Source organism: Azolla caroliniana, unplaced genomic scaffold (assembly GCF_043228905.1).
Source record: "Azolla caroliniana isolate FFs.n. ecotype wild unplaced genomic scaffold, voAzoCaro1.0.p SCAF_11, whole genome shotgun sequence".
NCBI lineage: Eukaryota > Viridiplantae > Streptophyta > Polypodiopsida > Salviniales > Salviniaceae > Azolla > Azolla caroliniana.
The window spans coordinates 17,962,235-17,982,975 of NW_028230446.1; the positions used below are offsets into that span (position 1 = coordinate 17,962,235).

A 20,741-nucleotide genomic window follows, 5' to 3' on the forward strand; every position below is an offset into this window, starting at 1 on the left:
CAAAGCAGCCCATATTAAACGGTGGTGGTAATATTGCTATATGTTACATGTACATGTATATAAGCATCTAAACATAGGCATCTAAAATGTGTATGTGCAGCACCTTTAATTTGAAACGTGATATGAATCTATCTATGCCCTCCTATAGTTTGTCTTTAAATAATGAAATGTATCCATGGTATGCCATTATTGGATTAGATTTTTAATGATTTGCATCTTATTATCTAACTTTATGGGCATACTTTATCAGTATCTCAAGCATTTGATTATAGGCCATTTAGCATCTAAAACTGAGCGAAAGCTTCTTTATTTGTGTTTAGACAATCATATTTTTCTTGACAATTAGGTTGTAGAAAGTGCATTGTAAAGAATTATATGATATTGAACAAAAACTATGAAGAATGTTCACAGTGAACCTGGTGGAAAACCTAGAAAACCCACCATTACAGGCTTGAACTCAATATTTTAACAATGTGTTACTAAATTACTACATCGTGATTGGCAAACATTTCCGGATGTCTAATGTGTCTTGTGTAGCATTTAGGCATTGCTTCCTTGTTTCTCTTGTCATGTTCAATCACTTATTATTATCATCATTATTATAAGTCACTACAAATGTCCGAAATCTACAGATCAGAATAATAGTTTTAAATCTGTAACTCCTAAGTAGATTGGCCACTACCTCATACTTTTTGAGTGGGTCAAATACCACACCGAAGTTTCCACCATTCATTTGGTTGTCAGACATGTCAAGCTTTATGGTTCACATGATAGGTTCTCATACCATAGCACGCGAGAAAACAAAAGGGGGACAAAAAAACATTGTAGTTAGAGATTCTCAGTTATGGGACATAACAGCCAAAATTTCTTACATCCATTAGGCATGTACTGTTGTTATGTGACTTTCATTCTACAGTAACTTATAAATTATTATTAATACACTTCAGTCTGTTTATTTTAAAGAATAGGAGATATTGATATAATTACAAGATGTGTATGTTTAACATAAGTGCAGATGTTAATTATCATGGATGTGCGCAAATAATTATAATACATATAAACCCAGGCACCAGATGCAGGCTGAATCTTATAATGATATTTAAATGTTGGATCAAGAACAGAATGCAGCAGTGAAACAATTTACATGATGCCATGACGCGAAACATTCAAATGACACATATCATGGAAGAGGCGGATGGAGCTTAATGCAGAGACAGTACATCATAGTAGTTGATATATGTACTCTTTACCTCAAGTGCTTGATTGGATATGCTAAATGGATTTGTGAAGCAAAAGGCTCATCCGAAAGGAAGAATTGTCGTAGGGTACTGGAACATGAATGAACCATAAGTGAGTGCCTCAGTTAGATTGATTGGAACATTACTACCCACGAGTGCAAAAAGTAGATGATACAATCTCTCAGGGATGTTCCCAAGCTAAAGATGCAAGTCGCAAATCAGATGTACGAACAAGAAGTGATTGCATATTGTGGTATTTTCAACTGAGAGGATAACATGCACAAGCGGGTAGTGAAGTCTGATGATAGTGAGTCGACAAACTCAATGGATGCTCGAGTAGAATGGAGAAAAATGAAGCCGATGATTGTGTGTAATTTTCATAGAGAGTTAGCAGCAATTCTTTCAGTTCAAATGATGCTAGACCAGTTGACCTCTATTTCCATCTAACCAAAAGCCTGAAGAAGAAAGGGAACTGCCAAATACCACAGTTATGGGGCAGGCAGCATTATATCAGCATCGAATTCGGCGGCTTCAAGCCGGATTCCTGAAAAGCCAATGTGCAATGCCTAAGTTTTCAAAGCTTTTAAAATGTCTGGGTGACCGTATTTGTCTGCATTTCTAGGCTTTATACTGAGCACCAGCACTGTGATTCCTCAATTACTCCTGGAAGCTCCTCATGTGGTCTATTATCTAATAATTTAGTGAAAAACCGAAATAGATTTGGCTTCATACCAAAGTAAGCAAATTGGTTCCATGGTCTAGTGGTTAGGACATTGGACTCTGAATCCAGTAACCCGAGTTCAAGTCTCGGTGGAACCTTCATTTTTGCGCTTTTGTTTATCCTTTATATGTATACTATGAAAACTATCATATGGTATTATGTCTTGGTTCCATGGTCTAGTGGTTAGGACATTGGACTCTGAATCCAGTAACCCGAGTTCAAGTCTCGGTGGAACCTCAATTTAGTTAGTTCTCTATTCACTAGTGTCAATATTTGCCTGACAAAATGACTTGTTGTAGCATCATACATTTTTAATACAAACATATACATGACGGATTACGATGCATTCCATTATATATACATATTGTGTATATATCCCTTGTTACTGCTATAGTGGAAGCTAAACAACTTCCACACTTTGGGTGTCAAGATTGGAGATGTAGTAGCATAGCAGCAACATTCAACAATCTTTAACTACTAAAGAGCTCATCAAACTATGTGTTGTTGAAATCATTGTGTCAAACAATCAACATTTGAGATGCATCACATATGTTTGGACTCAAATTTGGACCTCGGAGGAAATCCATGTCATGATATGCATACATTGGAATTGAGGGCACTTGGAAGTTTATAAGTAGGTAAACTCAGTTGCTATCATAAGATATATCATTTAGAGGTTCTTAGTGACAATATTAGTACGTGGGTCAACTCAATTGTGAAATTTATAACAAATTTCTCTAAAATGGAACTCCAAAAGTTAATCAACCTAAGCCTATTTTTCAGTTGTTTAGAGAGAATTTTATTCAGTTGCCTCTTGAACAAAATCATTATTCCCTTATTTTAAACATTTGTGAAAATCTATAAAGAATAGTCTAGAAAAATTTTGACAGATGCAATCAACCCACCTACCACAATTAGATGAAGAAATGAAATTATTTAAGCAAATTCCATTGGACGTAGATGACCACTTCAGCAAAGATTCAGCATAGTATTTATCCTAGAAGAGGAAAAAATGGACACATTTGAGACACAATCATGTATAACAAGTATGGGAATTCATTGCAATTATTGATCTGACATCACACCGAACAATGAATATTATACTTTTTATGGAAGTTAAGCAGCCAATCATTCAAAGAGCTATGAGGTGTCATTCTTGTATAAAATAGAGGATTTCACGCATTCCACCACGATTAAAATATGGTTCTAGCCTCAATAGTTCTACCAATAAATAAAATCATAATCAAGAAAGTATATTATTGGTTCCTTGCATTGGATGAAACAAATCACAAAAAGGTGTTCAGCAGTATTTGGCAAGCGACTTTGCTATTGAAAGAAAGATTATATTACTGCCCTACTTGCTTGACATTTGTCAGTTTAGATAAATCTCCAGCAAAGAGACATTACCAGTGCGAGATGCATAAGATACAGAATTGGGTAACATGTAGGATTTCTTGGTAAGGGTAAAGCGAAATCTCTAATTGTTTTCCCAAACTTCACCTAGGAAAGAGCTGATGTGAAAAAAGGAATCCTCACTCAAATAAAATAAGACGTTTCAGTTCTTTGGTATATAATCCTGACGACCTGCCAATTTCCTACTAGATGAAATTTGCAGACACAAACTTTTGAGTGAAATTCTTCACAGTAGATGTCTGTAATAAGAGGGGAGAAAAAGGAAGCAATGTTACAATGTGCGGTCTCCGACAATGCTCATGGCTGATATCCAGATATATGTACATGAATGCCATACTAATCAACATGGATAAATCAAATATTCTCTGCAAGTTTTAGTTTTGTTATACTAAATCTATGCCATTTATGAAGACATATACTCCAGATTGACACAGTGCTGAGAAGTCGTTTAACCCAAGGACAAGACGCTCGAACATATGAAAGATCTTCTGATGAAATCTGTAAAAAGCATTACAATGTTGGGATAAAGTGAATTAAAGACATTCCTAAATTGCAATGGTTTTTTGTCATTTACCTTTGCACAAGCTCTTACATCCAATGTTTCAAGTGCAGTGCATCCTTCCACCACTGCTTGCAATGCATTCGCATCAATATTAGTGTCCTGAACCACAGCATTTACACACTTTGTGAAATCAATAGCCAGAATACTAGAAGCATAATGCAGTTTTCGAGTAGCGTCTTGTTCAATCTGTCAATCCCATCTAAACTAAGATAAGCTGTATAAATGCATACTATTGCTTGCATGTGTACGCATCACATAATATATTTTTTCTCTACATCATTTCCATCAGTGATTAGACTCACACTGAAAAGTTAATCATGCCATTAACAAAATGCTAAATAAAAATTCAACCTAACCTTGCATTTTACTTAAGTTATACCACCCCTATTACCTCCCTCTTAAGTTATAAGTTCCAACTACATAAGAACATGGCTAACCTGAAGTGACAATGTAACGAGGCGAGGGCACTCCAACATTAATTTCTCTAATGCAGTGCAATGGCTGCAAAAGAAATCATTGCTTTCTTAGTACAATTGATTTCGGATGAGAATAAACACAACTGTACTTTTAATGTTCAATATGAAGTCAGCTAACCTGAGATTCAATGTCACCAAATAAGGGCATTCCAGCTGCACCTCTTTGAGGTTACTTGACAAAGAAAAATTCAAAGACAACAGATCATGGAAACCAGCAGCATCAAGGATTACAACTCTCTTTATATTAGCACAGCCAACACAATTTAGTTGTTGAAGAGCACGAGAAGCTATCACCTTCGATTCTAATGCTCTGGTCTCTATCCCCATACTGCATCTATTTATATTCACTGCAGCATCAAACTCACTGCTTCCACTACTGCTGGAGATATGATTCCTTTGCAATTCCTTTTCATATCTTTCACTAGCTTGCATTGAGCATGTTTTTTCTCGGCTGATAACTTCCCACTCAAGAGCGCCAAGTTTAGCACAGCCGTTAAGACTGATATGTGTTAGATGGGAACAATGTTTCAGGAGTCCTGCCAATGCAGTATGCCCAAGACTTCCATAAGACAAATCCAACTCCCGAAGTTCAGGAAGTGTCTCCTCACAATGCAATGCATCCAGTGCAGAGTCCACAAGATCCTTGCAAGCTAATAATCTCAAAACCTAAAACAATTCTTATATATTATCAAAAAGACATAGTAAATAAGAAACTAATAGTCTTAATGTGATAGTGCATACGTTTTTGCGAACTTAAAGAGAGAAGACAAACCTTCAATTTCATACAGCTTTTATATATTGGAGTCAGATCCGTTAAGAATGTATAGGACAAATCAAGTGTAGTTAAATTGGAAAGTTTTTGAAGTGTAGATAACCCTGAGGGTCCAATCAATGGACAACAAGCTAAAATCAAAGACTGTATTAAAGGACAAGCTGTTGTTGCGGCCTCAAGAAATTGATCATCCAGCTCACTGTGAGAGATGAAATATAGCGCCAAGATCAAGATATATAGTCAATTGAAACAATCAGGGATAAATCTATTTTTTAAAAATAGCATTCTTAACTTACCTGCAGTAAGAAGCATCAAGGGACAACAGCTGTGGACATTTAATGCTTGCTGTGAATAATGCACCACAGCCTTTCAAATCTATAGAGATCATCTCAGGAGCCTCAATCTTCAGTTCTGCAACATGAGGGCAGATACCCAGGTTTAAGGATTGAAGTCCGACCTGTTTGCAAAACATGAAACGTTAGATACTGCTAGCAAATAAGAAGTTACTGTGAATTCAATCAATTATACTCCCTCGTTTACATGGCCAGTTTCCAAAAAATAGAAGCATTAAAGAAAGAAGCTGCTTACAGGAGAAAGGCTCACAGCACTTAATTGGTGGCAGCCATCCAAGAACAGTTGTTGCAGTTTTCCACAAGCAAGGTCAACTTGAGAGAGCTTGTGGCATCCAGCCAAAGATAATGTGTTCAATGTTGTATTTGATAACTTCAAACTAGTAAGGCTCTGAACAGGCAACCAACTGGTATCAACTTCACATGAATCAAATTTGTGGCAATATTAAAAAATGTGTTCACTGCTTGTAACTCCACATGAAGTCTAACTACATACTAAATTATCGATTTGGAAACTGAACAGCAACAATATGAAAAAATTTGATCGTGCAGAATACTTTGGATCCGTGTTAAGTGGGAGGTCCATTTTATAAGTTTATGAGAGAGACATCAGATAATCAATAGCATGCTTAATAAGCAAGGGTATATAAATACAACATCATATCTGCTGTTTTTGCACTGAATTGTATGCAGCAAAGTTATGTATTTTTATTTGCTTTTTGGTTTCCTTAAGTTCTATATTTTGCACTCTTCTGGTTATATCAAGCAGCGAAAAAGATTTTTTCACCTACAAGGTAATAACATCACATCAATTTTCTAAAACATGTCTCATTGTTTCCAGTTTGAAGTTCTTCAAAAGTACCTCACAACTTTCCAGGGTCAATGAGTTGAGCCGTGGGCAGCCACCTCCATTACTGAAAACCTGACAAATTTCATTAGTCAACACGTCACATTCCAGAAAACTCACTGTTTGCAAGTTGGGACAGTCAAGGGCCACTGTAGCGAGACTAGGCTGCTTGTGAAGAGGAAGTTTCTACAGAAGGTAAAATTCCAAGAAAAATGTCAATAATATAATCGAGTAATACTAGACATCCTTGCAGTCTTAAGAAAGAATGTCTAATCAAAGAGATCACTATACGTGTGCACTCATTGGACATCACATTAATCAAATACCTTGAGGGCAAGTGAAGATAACTCTATGTGGTTCAGCATAGAGCACCCAGTTACATTTATGCTAACTAATGCAGGACATCGTAAAGTTAGGTCAACAAGCCTGCAAAAGAAAAGTTTGGCATCCATCAATGAATATATCCTGTTTCCATATTCTGATAAATACTACTTATTCATTAAAACTAGGGAGAGTGAATACTTGCAACAATGTGCTAGGCTTATTCTGTGCAACTGCTGCAAGTTCAAAGTAACAGCCGTCAAGAGAGCACATGAATCCAATGTGATTGTCTGAATCAAAAAATTGGATTAAAATTGAGATACATAAATCAAGTTTCCTCTTCACTCGGGAAAATATAAAAGCATTTTGAATCATCGGAATCCCAATATTCACCTCAAGTGTAACACACTGGGATAGAGCTGCCATAGAGGAGATATTAATATCATCACAGTTATTGAGTTTCAATTCCCTCAGAAATGGCATGCGAACGCCCTTCAGAAAAAAACAACATATTTAAATAAATAAAGTGACAAAGCCAAGGTTCAATGAAAAGCGAATTAATTATGTACTTGCCTGTAAAGAAATATTCGGACACCAGGAAGCATCTAAAACCCTCAGATTTGAACATGCAAGGCAAATTTCACGGAGAGTCTCATCACTAACGTATGAACATTGAGAAATATTCAGAGCCAAAAGAGAACGGCAGGAAGTGACAGCTGTCCGAATTCCAGCATCAGAGAGCTTAAGGCAAGATGACACATCAAGACTAAGGAGCCGAGGACAACACAAAGTGGCAGAAGCCAAGTTCGTTTGGCTTAGGGTTAGCTTCTCCAAACGTTGACACCTGTACAGATTGTAAAAATCATAATTATAGAAATCAACGGGAAAAGTGCATCTGACATACACACCAAAAAGAACAACCTTATTGCCATTCGCATCACCCTGCACTCGATGATTTTAAGTTGACAAAGACTTTTTTGACGAATTTGAACTTCTTGAGAGCCAACACTCCCCAAAACGGCATCAACAATTGTTAAACATTGAAGTGCTGAACAACCATTGGACAGCACATGGAAGAAAGAATCACTGAAGCTCCCGTTACACAAAGTTAATGTCTCCAAGTGCCTGCTCATGCATTATGGTTGATGTGAAAGATCATCTATATCCACTAATTTACATATAAGCTAGGATCTAATGACTGTACAGATACAAAGGAACTCATACTCTTCCTCTTGGACTTCCGGTTTTCCATATTCCTATTGATCTTTACTATAATTTATTAATGGCATTTTATCATAAATAGATAACTGACAGTTTGAGTGTCAGCATGCATACACGTCTCATTTTGTTTCATATATTTAGGGAACACCATGATGTAAATTTAAAATCATAAAAAGAAAGCTATTTCCTGGGTAAACTGTAGGTTACAAGAAATTAGTTTCATTCTCATTATAGGGAGCATTGAGTATGGAAATATAATACAGTAGCTTGTTGAAGAAAAGTCACATCTTACCTAAGAGAATGCATTGCTTCTCGTGCTAGTTCATCAACAGAATTAACATCATTGAAGCTCAATTCAACTGCTTTAGGAAACCTGCGGCACAAATTCCTGACTGCAAAGTTGTGTGAACAAGGTATGTTGTTAAGAGTGCATAGTGAAGAAAAAGTATATAACTTCCATTTTGACACATGCCTTGTTCTTGTGTTATGTTTCTACCAAAATGCAATGCCTTCCAAAAGTCCTCGTGTTCAATTGCAGCACGCCACTGACGGCAAACCATAGCCAGCTCACACAAACTTCTCTGATCTAAGAAAGAGAAGACCTGGAGCATTTGTGCAACAGAAGCTTTCATTATTGTGTACAGAAGCAAGCTGCAATGCTACACAATTTCAAGTTTATCTGTTCCAATAGTCAAATACTATTTCCTGGTTCTCACCATGTGAAGAAGGTCATCAGTAAGGTACATGGGTGGCAAGCCCCTCTCTATGTCACTACAAAGTCTGATATCATTATCATCTCCAGTGCCATTTAAAACATCCTCTCTCTCATCCTCACGAATATCTTGTTCCATAGGAGGAAGAGGTGGCAGTAAATTGTTAAGCTGAACTGACCCGTAAGGATGATCTGAACTGGAAGATGCATCATTAGGCCCCCAACATGTTTTCTGGTCGTGACTGCAATGTAAAGACCAGTCAATAAATTTAAAACGTTCAGTTTCATAAATTGCATCTCAAGATAAGTCTCAAGAGATATTGTGGACAACCACAAGAGTTTATGCCGTTTGAAGTTGAACATGTCAGATCCTGACCCATAAATTAATTGGGCTTCTCCAGTTGCTTCAGAGACTGGTCTGCCTCCAATTGAAAGCAATGTTGGCTTCATTCCACTTAACAGATCTTCAACTGAAGACTCAAACCAGGATGGTATCTCCTTCCTCTGAAAATCCCGAGGGGATTCTAGTTTTGAACTTCGAGAAGAGCTTGGCATATCAAGAATTAGATCAATAGCATCAGCCCCCATTGCCATTTCTGCAACTGCCAATTTTTTAAAACTAATTAGATTCTTGCATGGTAACACAATGCAGCATAAAGCAATACCACAAATCAATTCTATATATATTCTATTCTACAATATGCCCAAACAAACTCTGTACTTAGGCAAATTTGTTATGCATCATTTAAAATGAAATAAGTGAATAACAGTAGTAAATACAAGTAATAAATGAAATCATTGTCCACGCATATTTTACATACATAACCAGATGTATCATTTAACCTAATTGTTTCGGGTCATTATTTATCTTCTAAATATAGCATACGTACATTCAGGTTTATAAAATGACAGAGAGGATGAAAGAAAATCAGGTAAAATATTTACCAAAAAACAAAAGCTGAAGTATCCCTTGAACTCCAAAGAGTGTGGATCAACTCCTTAATAAATGGCAAACGCAAAGCCTTCCTCTCTAAGAAGGCATGATCACAAAGCCTTTAAATGCAGAGTAAAATAAACCATACATTGTGAAGAATGTCCCTTTTTTGTCCGATAATGACATAAACAAATGCCTGAAAGGAAATAGCATATTCAGCACACATTTCTCTGGTTTTGACCAGAAAACACGTGTTGTAGAATTTATTTCTCGTTAAGGAAAGTTGGTTTTTAATAGATATTAATATATATATATATCTTTTTTTACAACATTCAGCCTTGCGCCAGAATACCAAAAAGTGGAAAGTTCTATAGAGCTCCATTATAATTATGCACAGACTCTAGCATATACTCATATATCCTTTTCTCCTTTTTTAACATAATTTAAGCTTCCCATAGAATAACTATTTGACAACGTTGCATTGGGAAGCCCATTAACATTCACATACAGGAATTGCGTCATAATTAGATAGGTTTGCAAAATACAATTGAAAATATGAAGCAAAATAAAGCTCCATAAGGCATCAAGACATGGACCGCAGACGAGCTCAGAGCTCTTAAATTGAAAGCAAAGAAATGAGAGCTGGCAGACCACAAAACAGGGAAACCACTCTTCAAAGATTCTGGATAACCCTCATTCAAGCATCCTACATTAAGGTGGAAAGAAATTAAATCTACACATGGAATTAATCGAAGTTTCTTTTATCTTTTTTCATGTTCTTCCATTTAGCACACCACCGATTAGCTTGGTATATAGGTGACCTTTTGACCTCCCGCAGATGGTAATATAACTTTGTCATTTCTAACTTTCTTTCTTTCTTCCTCATGATACATATGCACCTGATGATTCGTCAGAGAAAACTACAGTTTGGATTAGGCCAAAGGGTACAATATATCACAAATACATGTGTTTGTATATCAACCAAGTTATTTAAGGATGAGTTAAGACGATGAACCCACATATCCCTAATACTCCTATCACACAGTAACATTCTGTCCCAAGTTTGCTTTTGCTTTCCGGGGAAGCTGAACTACTCTGCTGCCGATCCTTAACTATTTCAGCCTCACCCTTTACTAAGTTTCCTCCTCTAGTGACAAGTCAATCCAGGGCTACATAAGTAGGATCTCAACCAAATCCATATATGTAGAACCTGTTTTCAAAAAATCCATTCTATCATCACCCAACACTGTTGCTTCCCTCGTTCCATTCCAGATCAGCCAATTTTGGAGATATTTCAAATGCAGGACATCTAGTACATGAATGTGAAATGCTTAGCAAATGAGAATATCTTGTATCTCACGCAGTGTTACTAGTTTAGTTATCTTTATGTTGGTTTGCTGCTCTCAAAGCTGAGAGAACATTTTAAGATTCAATCTCTCATTGGGTCTCATGGGCCATTTTTAACTCTCAAAGAACATCCCAACATTTCTGTGAAACATTTCACCTCTGCAGTACCCTGTTTAACCCATGGTAGAGGTCCTTCTAATCTTGAATCTTAAAAAAGTCAGGAATTTCAGAAATTGCTTCAGTCGGAAAATGAAACATTTTGAGCACATCAGTACTCCATGCTTCAGTTCAACTGAAATGTGTTCCAGAAAATATGGATATCAGCAGTGTATCATCATTATGGATTTCAAAACAAGTTGACAAGATAAAGGCTGACCCTAATATATGAAAGTGTACATGAAAATTAAATGTAACCTCAATGGTATCAGCCTTACTTGATTTTCTTTTTTATACATAAATGCCGAAAGCATAACCTAAACTGGAATGAGTGTACAGTCTTGTGTGGACATTAGTAGAACTTCCTTTCTTTCTGCTGTTCTTTTATATTTACTAATCCTGCGTTGCTGCTTCTCTTCAGGCTATTCCTCCTCTTCTCATGCGGCTCTGTAAACTTCATTTTTATACATGCCATCCCCTCCCCTTCCTCATACCTCCCCAAAACCAGTGTCATTTTACTATCCTTACAATGCCAGCAAAGATGTAAGAAACGTGGAACTTGTATGAGAGACAAAATGAGAACTCAACCTGTTTTCATTTTGTGACCATAGGTCATTGGTCTCTCAAGGAAATTAACTTCTTCATAAACTCTCTGCCCTCCAATATACTTGCCTCTTCCTCTCTCCATTGATATCCTTTACCTCCAGATTTAATATATAAATTTTGTCCTCCAATGTTGCACATCAAAGCAGTGTAGTGAGCAAAGTTTTAGGTATATGCATTCTCACCTTACAGATCTCCTCTCTCCTCCTTCCCTTTCCGTGTCTCTTACACAAATAATGTCCTCTTGTATACCCATTTGCTGATATATATATTCCAACATTTGCTTTGTGCAATCTTCCAAATATGCAATGAGGAACACATCCGTTTCCATGTCTAAGGGGACAGAATATTACTTATCTGTAACTTTAGTCAGATGCCAACCCATGATTAGTGAAATGTTGCCCTAATTATCTGAACAGGATCTGAATGTTTGAAGCTTGCTTGCCGGAAATCTTTATCAATGGGAACAAAATATATGGATGTTATACCCAAAAAGAGTTTAGCTTTGTGGTAATTTTTTTATGTTTTCATATGTGCAAAAGAAAAACTAGGCCACCTGGGATTCGGGAAAAAAATGATCGTGGAAAGTGATAGCAAACATGCTGTATAACCCAAATATCTGGTCTTGCAATAAGAAGTTGAGATCTAGATCTTGTGATGTTGATAGGAAGTTCGTTGAATTAAAGTTAAACAACACAGATCGGAATCTGTACTAGATCGATTGGTCTATAATCAAACAGAAATCGAAGCAAAAGGTAGCTCAGAATTTCATATCTATCTCTGTGTAACTACTTACGTTTACCCACCATCAAGAGAACATTTCAACCTCCCTAAAAAGAGTCAGTTTTTCAATTATGCTTTATTCAACCATATCAGGATCAGAACAATTATATGCTGAAACTTTCAGATACAGAATATCAATGAAACGAAAGAAGAGAGAAGTAGATAGAACAAAAAAATTTAGAGCATAAGGAAGAAAGAAGAAGATGAAAGACGAAAAAAAATGATGAAACAGAAGAAAGACGAAGGAAGAGATAAAGAAACAGAATAAATCAAGAAGAATATACAAAAGGGATAGAAGAAGGAAGAACTTACGGGCTAGTTCTGCAGAGAAGATACGAGAAGGGAAGAGGTTCGTCATAGCTTCAACATCCTCGAGATCTTCTTCTCTGAGAAGCTCCCGCGCAGCTCGGGCGCCATCTCCATCGCGGGATGCAGAGGGGACAGAAGAGGAGGAGGAGGAGGAGGAGGAGGAAGCTTCCATGGCCACACGCAGACCGGAAAGAAAGAAACACACAGAAGGAAGGAGGAGGGAGGAGGAAGTGAAAGAAATTAAATTTAGCGTTGTACCCTTGGGGGGGGGTTAGTAAAAAACACAGCGAAGAAGAAGAAGAAGAAGAAGAAGAAGAAGAGGTAAAAATGGAATTTCGGGAAATACCCCTGTGGGAAGGGCCAAGGGATAGAGAGGGGTTTTGCCTTTCATTTCCACACATTCATTCGCTCACTATGGTAAAGTAATGGAATTTCGGGAAATACCCTTGTGGGAAGCCCAAAGGGAGCGCAAGATTTCCTTTGATTTCCACCACATTCGTTCGCTCACTATGGTAAAAGTAAACGGGTTTCCCTTTTTTTTCTGGACTGTTTTTTCTTTTTCTTTTTCTTTTGGGGGGGGAGGGGCATTAGAGGAGGAAGGACATCTCTTGTTTTTGTGAATGGGGATGATGAGTCTTGATTGCAAGTGTTGGCAGGGAGGTAGGGAAGTTTGACAGATGTGGTTTTATCCACTTTGGCCACATCTTGACATGTCGTATATGTGTTGCTACCTGTTATTTGTGCAACGACTTCACAATATCAACATGAGAAGAAGAACATGTATGAGTTTCATTGTGTGTGTGTGTGTGCGTGTGTGTGTCACTATGTTAAATCTCACTTATTAATGTTACGTGCTATGCCATCGATGTGTGTGTGTGTGTGTCACTATGTTAAATGTCACTTATTAATGTTATGTGGTATGCCATCAATATGAAGAAATATCATCAAGTAAACTCGTACCAAAATGAAGATTTAACCATCTCGCTCATAATACTAATAGAAAAACAGAGATGAATTTGGAAATTGTGACATTTACATAAGAATGATGAAACATACACTTCACATTTTGTATATTTTTGTTACTTTTTCGAAAAGCTAGCAGTGAAGGCAATGAAAGGAACGACTCTTTTGGAGAATTGGAGATTAGGGCAACTTCCTCCATGGCTTTTGATAACTTCTATTCAACTTGAACACATTACGAGTCTTAAAGGGGTTTCTAATTTAGAATTTTGATTGACCTACCACATATGTGCCAACAATGGTTTGAGCAACTTTTATAGGAATGTCATGGGAGGAACAATGTTGATCTCATACAATAAGTTGAATTTGGAAATGGAGCAAAATTGAAAGGTTCTTTTTCTTTAGACTAAAACCCTATCGGGTACCTAAGATGACAAAAATGGAAATGAAAGAATCCATTTCATGAGATGAAAAATATGGTGATGTGCTCTCCTTCTACCCACACCGTTTTTCATCTTATAAGTAATGATCATACACAACAATATATAAAGGTACATATGTAGTGATATTTGGCATGTGAATGCATGTATAGGGCAACATGCATAACCTTGTGGAGCAATTTTGGGGTACCACAACAACTCCATAGGCTAAAAGGAAAGTTGGATTGACAAACTCTGCAACTATGTTATGTGGGGATGTTTGTCTTCTAAGACCAAATTTGGTCCATTAGACAATTGGGTACAATAAAATGGGAGGTGTACCCAATCATCAAAAATAAAAATAAAATAAACATAGATAAAAGAGTTCTATTATTGTATAAAAGGTGTTATGGTGTAACATATTCTATAAAGGAAATGGCTACGTGTTAGTCCTAGTTTCATTTCCATCCAAGTCACTCGAAAAGGAGCGGGAGGTCAAATGTTTTCGATGTGGGTGTGACGATGTAAAAGGTACCTCGACCATAGCTCCTAGGTGGTGTAACTCGTGCATCCTTGTCCTCTTAATTACTTCTACACAACAAGTGACTTTGAGGCCCAGTATATGAGGGTGTTTGTTGGTCTTTGCTTTTTTGCTTCAATGAGGAGATGTTGGGTGGTGCAGGTGTGTTTATGCTCATTGTCCCCTCATGTCCTTGAAAAAAAATCATTGGTTACATGTTGGTGAAAGGTTATGCTTAGCATTTTGTAGCATATTCCCTCTATGTTGTTTTAGTTCTAAGATATATCTACCTAGTGTCTATATGTATAGGGTATATAATAGTTTGGAGAGTATGTCTTGGTATTTTGCCATTATCTCAACATAAGTTGAACACTTGCATGTAAAGTGATATTCATCCTCTACCTCCATGTGACGTAATCTATATATCCTTTCCTCTCTAGAGACTCCATTAGCACGACCATTCTCAACCTCAAGTTGATAAGATGACGGTCTAAGTTGTCAAATGGCAACCCTTAGTGCATTTGGTAAGAACGTATCTAGATATTTTAGTTATATAATAAAAGCTAACTTAGAGAAGTGCATGAAGTGTTCCTTATAATGAGACAAAGAGAGAAAGAGAAAGAGAAAGAGAAAGAGGGAGAGGGTTTTGACTTATGTATTATTATAAATATAAAGTGGTCTACCTTTTAATGGAGATGATTTCTCTACCCAAAACAGGTGTGCTTAAACTCTAGGTAATGAAAAGGAAATAATCCACTCCAAGTTGTGGAGATTGTTGCGATTTATTTCCTTATCCCCTCTCTACCAACTTAACTCTCTATTAACTTGTCTTTGTGTCTTAAGACTTAAATTGTGATTGGGAAATGGGTGCCCAAAACATGAGTGCTTTAAATGAAGGGAATGAAAATGAAAGGGCGATATGTTTCAATTCAATATCCAGTCCTCCCGAGTCCTCGACTTAAGTATCAATTAACTAGTCTTCATATCTTGAAGAGTGGTTGGTAGATGAAAAGCATTTCTTTACTAATCCATACATGAAATAAAAGGAAATCACGAAGAAAGATCACAATTTTATATCATTTTATAGGAATATTACCCTTGGTGTGACACATAGTTCAAGATTTGGTTTGAGCAACATCTTGTAGGAATGCTAAGAGAAAACATAAACAAATTGGGGGCATGCCACATCATTAGTTCATGTGATAGAATACTGGCACATGTGTTTACCAATGTATTTGATTGATTTCATTAAGTCCCCAAAAAACTATGATGATACAAGTTTCAACCAAAACATTAGTCGTCATGTATGATAGTGGGTGGTGATCATAATGGAGAGCAACATTGCAAGAAATAGATAAAATGAGTGTAGCAACAAACTAGAAAATGTCAAGTTTGTAACGTGCAACATTTAAAGGGAATATATGGGATGAATTCTCTCCAACATACTATTGAATGTGTGTGCTAGAATTGTAGGGAAGGTTGTGAGCTGGATTTTAAAGGATGGACTTTGTTATGCGAGCTACTTCCATCGACTTCTTTCAATTCATAATGCTTGGAAATATTTAGGTCTCCAATTTAAACATCTCATTAAATTGTCATATATCGGTGGGGCAACACATAAGCATGTGTACTCAATCCAAAGTCTCACATTTCCAATGACGTGTAACACTATCCTACACATATTTTCCTTTGAATCAAAACTTGTTTCTTGTGTTGATATAGTAGAAAGCATGTGTAAGATGTTAAAAGGCAATTGTTTGAGAGTGGGGCATTTCCTAACGATGTTTGTGAAAGTAAATGTTCAAAGAATAAAACTTTTCACTCAAAAAATTTGCATTTCCATTAAGTTTTTCATTGTCATTAGGGTGAATTCGAAGTTTTAACAAATAGCATTTGTTTGAAGTGGAGGAACCATTTCAATAAATTTTGTGTATGTGTACTAGATCCATAACAATGATTATTCAAGGGAATATCTATCAAAATACATTGATGTCATAGCTTATAATTAGGAACTCGCATGAAGAAGAATGCATACTAGCCAATGAATAATGGATCAAAGTTCATGAAATATTTTACTAAACTATTCATAATTCTCAATCCTTTGCAAGCATATTTGCCTAATGTAATAATTTTTCATTCATTAATATGCAAGTGATTACTTTTTCACATGCAAACAAATTTTCATTTGTGCAAGCAAGCAAGTTCTTCACCACACAACTTGTTACATCCCTCGATATTCAAATGGGCATTAGTAGCATGTGAACACACTCAACAAAAAGGTGGTTAGGGAATGATATAAGTAGGATCATAGACCTCATTCTCAAAGACCAAATGATCACCAATCTTGAACCCTACTTTCGACCATTGATGATCTTGACATATGGTGTCGTGACTCATGGGCCATGGGATGCCAATATGTAATGTAGTCAAGCTTAGTTCGTCGGTCGCTAGCTCCCAAACTCAAGGGAGAGCTTCTTTTGACACCATGGCTAGGAGGGTGGGTCAAGAGTCTCTATCTTTACCTTAGGTATGCATGTCTAGTTTTTGTAAAGTTCATGGTCCTAATCGAGAATGCCAAAAAACAACATTCTCAAACCAATGTGATCAACAACATTGATGTTGGTATATTTATCCAACCTAGGGATAGAGAGCCATCGATCAAATTATCGCCGTGTGGAACTAGCTTAGTAGAGGATAGAGCAAATACGAGGAGTCCATATGTAATCGAACATGGATCGATAATGACATTTTGTAAGGAAATGGATTTTAGGCCTTTATGTGTAATGCATGATGTTGCAATAACAATTTGTAGATCATCGAAGGGCAAAATATGGAGGATGAACACAAAGTACAACAATACCTTGCTTAAAAGAATCAAGTACGGTATGCTTTCTTCACTGCAATAATATCCTTTTGAATTGCATACTCGCAAAGGGGAATAACACTGCCTCTCCAAGTGCCTAAGACAGCTAGATTGCTTTAATCAGGTTTTACATGATCATGAATTGCTAACTATATGAATAAGTCGCAGTTCGAAATATAATATGGTAATGAAATGTTAGTTGAGCGTAATAATTTGGTGGATAATCATTTAGGCATTATTATATCAATTTGAATCAGATGCAACAAGCAAAACATCATGGATGAGTCCTAATTCAAAATATAATAAGTATTACGATGTTAGTTAAATGTAATAATTTGGTGGATAATCACTTAGTTTATTTCAAAGCATTACTATATCAATTTGAATCAGATGCAACAAGCAAAACATCATGGATGAGTCCTAATTCAAAATATAATAAGTATTACGATGTTAGTTAAATGAAATAATTTGGTGGATAATCACTTAGTTTATTTCAAAGCATTACTATATCAATTTGAATCAGATGCAACAAGCTAAACATCATGGATGAGTCCTAATTCAAAATATAATAAGTATTACGATGTTAGTTAAATGTAATAATTTGGTGGATAATCACTTAGTTTATTTCAAAGCATTACTACATCAATTTGAATCAGACGCAGCAACACTCGAATCACCCCCTTTGAAGTCAAAACTTTTGATTAATTCAATAAGAATCCAACACAACTAATTACAACGCCAATGTCACTTCTCGGGGGGGGGGTTTCAAAAGAAAGAAGAAATAGAATCATTTTATAAAAAAATATGTCAAGTAACAAAGATCAACGTGATTTAGCATGTGATTTAAAGAGGGAGGGGGGTAGAATGTCAGTACTACATGCCATCAGGAATCAGCCATGTCTTTTTTTATGTCTTCTTCGGTTTGTTTGAAAAAATCATAGTGCTTGTGAGAGGGTCCAATGGTATCTGGCACCTCAAGAGGGTATTGATCAATGCAATCCATCCAAGGATTGAATCCAACCACAGGTTTCACATCCCGGAGGACCTTCCAAACCACGCTATTACACTTGAAACCCGACCCTAGAGCTAATTGCCAGACCTTATCGCCTCGCTTCAACCTCTCTTTCGCCTCACAATATGCCATTGCATACCACAAACCGCTGCTCGAAGTGTTCCCGAACCTATAAAGGCTCATCTTCGCGGGCTCGACATCATAGTACCCATCTACTACAGCCTTCCCTCCAGGATGGAGGCAGAAGTGATTGAATGCCTTCTTGAAGTCGGGCAGGTACGGCTTCGTATTGACATGGAAGACACTCCGACGGAGCACATTGACAGCTACTTTGACGAGCTCGGAGAAGGCATAAAGTCCGGGACAAGCTTCGTCATGCTAATCGTGACCGCCTTAGATGCAACATTGAGCAGCTCCACACTGAGCGATGTCCCCATGATGCCTTCCTCGTCTTCTTTCGTGAAGATAACGTTGTACGACTTGTCATTCGCGCCCGTGGTTGTCCTCACGGACCGCAAGAGCTCGAACTTGGACCTTTGCCTATCTCTCTTCTTGTTGGACAAGAGTAATGCGTAGGAGCCGCATCGGAAGAGGCAATTGGGGACAAGCATGGACCTGTCATTGCCATAGTACCAATTGAGTGTGATGTTCTCGGTCCCGACCACGACCGCATACTTGTCCTTGTGGACACGGAGCATGTCCTTGGCGAGGTCGACAGCGACCATGCCCGCGGCGCAGCCCATCCCGGAGATGTTGAAGGTTCTGATGTCCTCCCTCATCTTGTAGTGATGTACAAGATGAGAGGAGAGGGAAGGGCTAGGGTAGAACATGCTGACATTGACAATGAGGAAGTCGATTTGGGAAGGGGCTATGGAGGTCTTGGCGAGGAGTTCGTCGAGGGCCCCGAACATCATGTGGTCCATCTCTGCATTGGCAGAAGAGAGGGATGGGGATTGGATGGGGTTAGTGAAGAGGAAAGGGGGGCCATAGACATCATCCCCAAGACCAGATTTGAGCAGCACTTTGAGCTGGAACAGCATGTTGCTTGGTGTGGAGGTCTTAGCACTTCTGGTGAGTTGGACACAATACTGAGTGCTCAGCTTGTATTTGTCCAGAGATTTGTAGCTTGCAAAATCCACAAGGTAGATGGAAGGATCCCTTGCCTTCATGTAGATGAGCCCGAGTGTGGACACTATTGAGACAATGGACACTGCAAGGATGCTTCTAGAAACCTCATCACACCATGCCTGCACTATGGCTTCTGCCCCAATGTAATAGTAGGAGAGCAGAAATGAGGAGATGAGGAACAAGGGAGGCAGCACATATGGTGCATATGCTGCAGCAAACAGCTTCCCGATGAGCATATACTCATAGCCAGCATCGGAGGAAAGAAAAGCTAAGAAACTGTTTCCTTTCCTACTGCTATTACTGCTTCTTCTTCTGCTTGGTCTTCCTCCTTCTTCTCTTTCTGATTCGGCCTCGTTTGATGATGAGCGGGTGCTTTGTTCAGGAGCAGGGGGAGGCGTTTCCATGGCTGATGAGAAGCAAGGGGAAGGAGAGGGGAAGGAGGAGAAAGAAGATGAAGATGAAGATGAACAGATTTGCGTGATGGAAGGAGATTTAGAGCCTATTGTTAAACAACAGATACTGTGGTCATGGCAATTGAGGTGTGTGAGAGCTATGGGGGTGCTCACTGCATCTGCCTGCTGCTGCTGCTCTACCACTGTGTGTTTGAAGAGAGAACAGGAATGAAGAAGAAAGAAGAAGGAAGAAGGAAGAAGGAAGCCATAGCTGTCTGTATGTGCATTAAATGATCACCTAACTCGGCTCATAAATGGTTGGAAAAATGAAGGAAAGTAGGAATCGAACCCAGAATGTGACCTCTCAGCAATCCATCCACGCACACAGAGTCAAATACAATATAGAATACAAAAAGAATACTCTTAGAGTCTTAATGACCGGAGGACCCTGTTTTCTCTCTTTCTTCAATTCACCGCTATGGCGCCTTGTGTCAACATTAATGATCATCATGCATTCATGGACCATGGAGAGATGGTTGGCATACATAACATATCTTTTCTCCTTCTTCTTCTTTTTTTTTTTTCAACTTCCATGGAAAACCCCCCGCCCGCCCGCCAACCCACCCGAGAGAGCTTCTGTCCAAGACCACGTTGCGTGTGTCCTTGGTGCTCTCCACTGGAA

General features: G+C 37.8%; 1 protein-coding gene, 2 non-coding genes and 1 pseudogene across 3 annotated transcripts; 2 read left to right on the forward strand and 2 right to left on the reverse strand.

Moving 5' to 3' along the window:
* The first annotated feature begins 1,985 nt into the window (after nucleotides 1-1,985).
* Nucleotides 1,986-2,057, forward strand: TRNAQ-CUG (transfer RNA glutamine (anticodon CUG)). The gene has a single exon. It is a non-coding gene; the product is annotated as a tRNA-Gln (tRNA).
* A 67-nt stretch (nucleotides 2,058-2,124) lies between these two features.
* Nucleotides 2,125-2,196, forward strand: TRNAQ-CUG (transfer RNA glutamine (anticodon CUG)). The gene has a single exon. It is a non-coding gene; the product is annotated as a tRNA-Gln (tRNA).
* A 1,085-nt stretch (nucleotides 2,197-3,281) lies between these two features.
* On the reverse strand, nucleotides 3,282-12,978 carry LOC147858211 (F-box/LRR-repeat protein 15-like). The gene is made up of 18 exons (XM_087327009.1): nucleotides 12,769-12,978; nucleotides 8,965-9,235; nucleotides 8,638-8,875; nucleotides 8,394-8,523; nucleotides 8,214-8,313; nucleotides 7,622-7,825; nucleotides 7,274-7,544; nucleotides 7,094-7,192; nucleotides 6,902-6,990; nucleotides 6,706-6,805; nucleotides 6,395-6,565; nucleotides 5,771-5,923; nucleotides 5,479-5,639; nucleotides 5,183-5,381; nucleotides 4,529-5,076; nucleotides 4,372-4,435; nucleotides 3,947-4,033; nucleotides 3,282-3,870 (listed from the first exon to the last, which is right to left on the reverse strand). Exons 1-18 carry the CDS (start codon nucleotides 12,935-12,937, stop codon nucleotides 3,727-3,729), a joined length of 3,198 nt encoding a protein of 1,065 aa, XP_087183135.1. The 5' UTR covers nucleotides 12,938-12,978; the 3' UTR covers nucleotides 3,282-3,726.
* Nucleotides 12,979-18,286: 5,308 nt separating this feature from the next.
* LOC147858212 (3-ketoacyl-CoA synthase 13 pseudogene) lies at nucleotides 18,287-20,289 on the reverse strand (annotated as a pseudogene).
* Nucleotides 20,290-20,741: the final 452 nt, after the last annotated feature.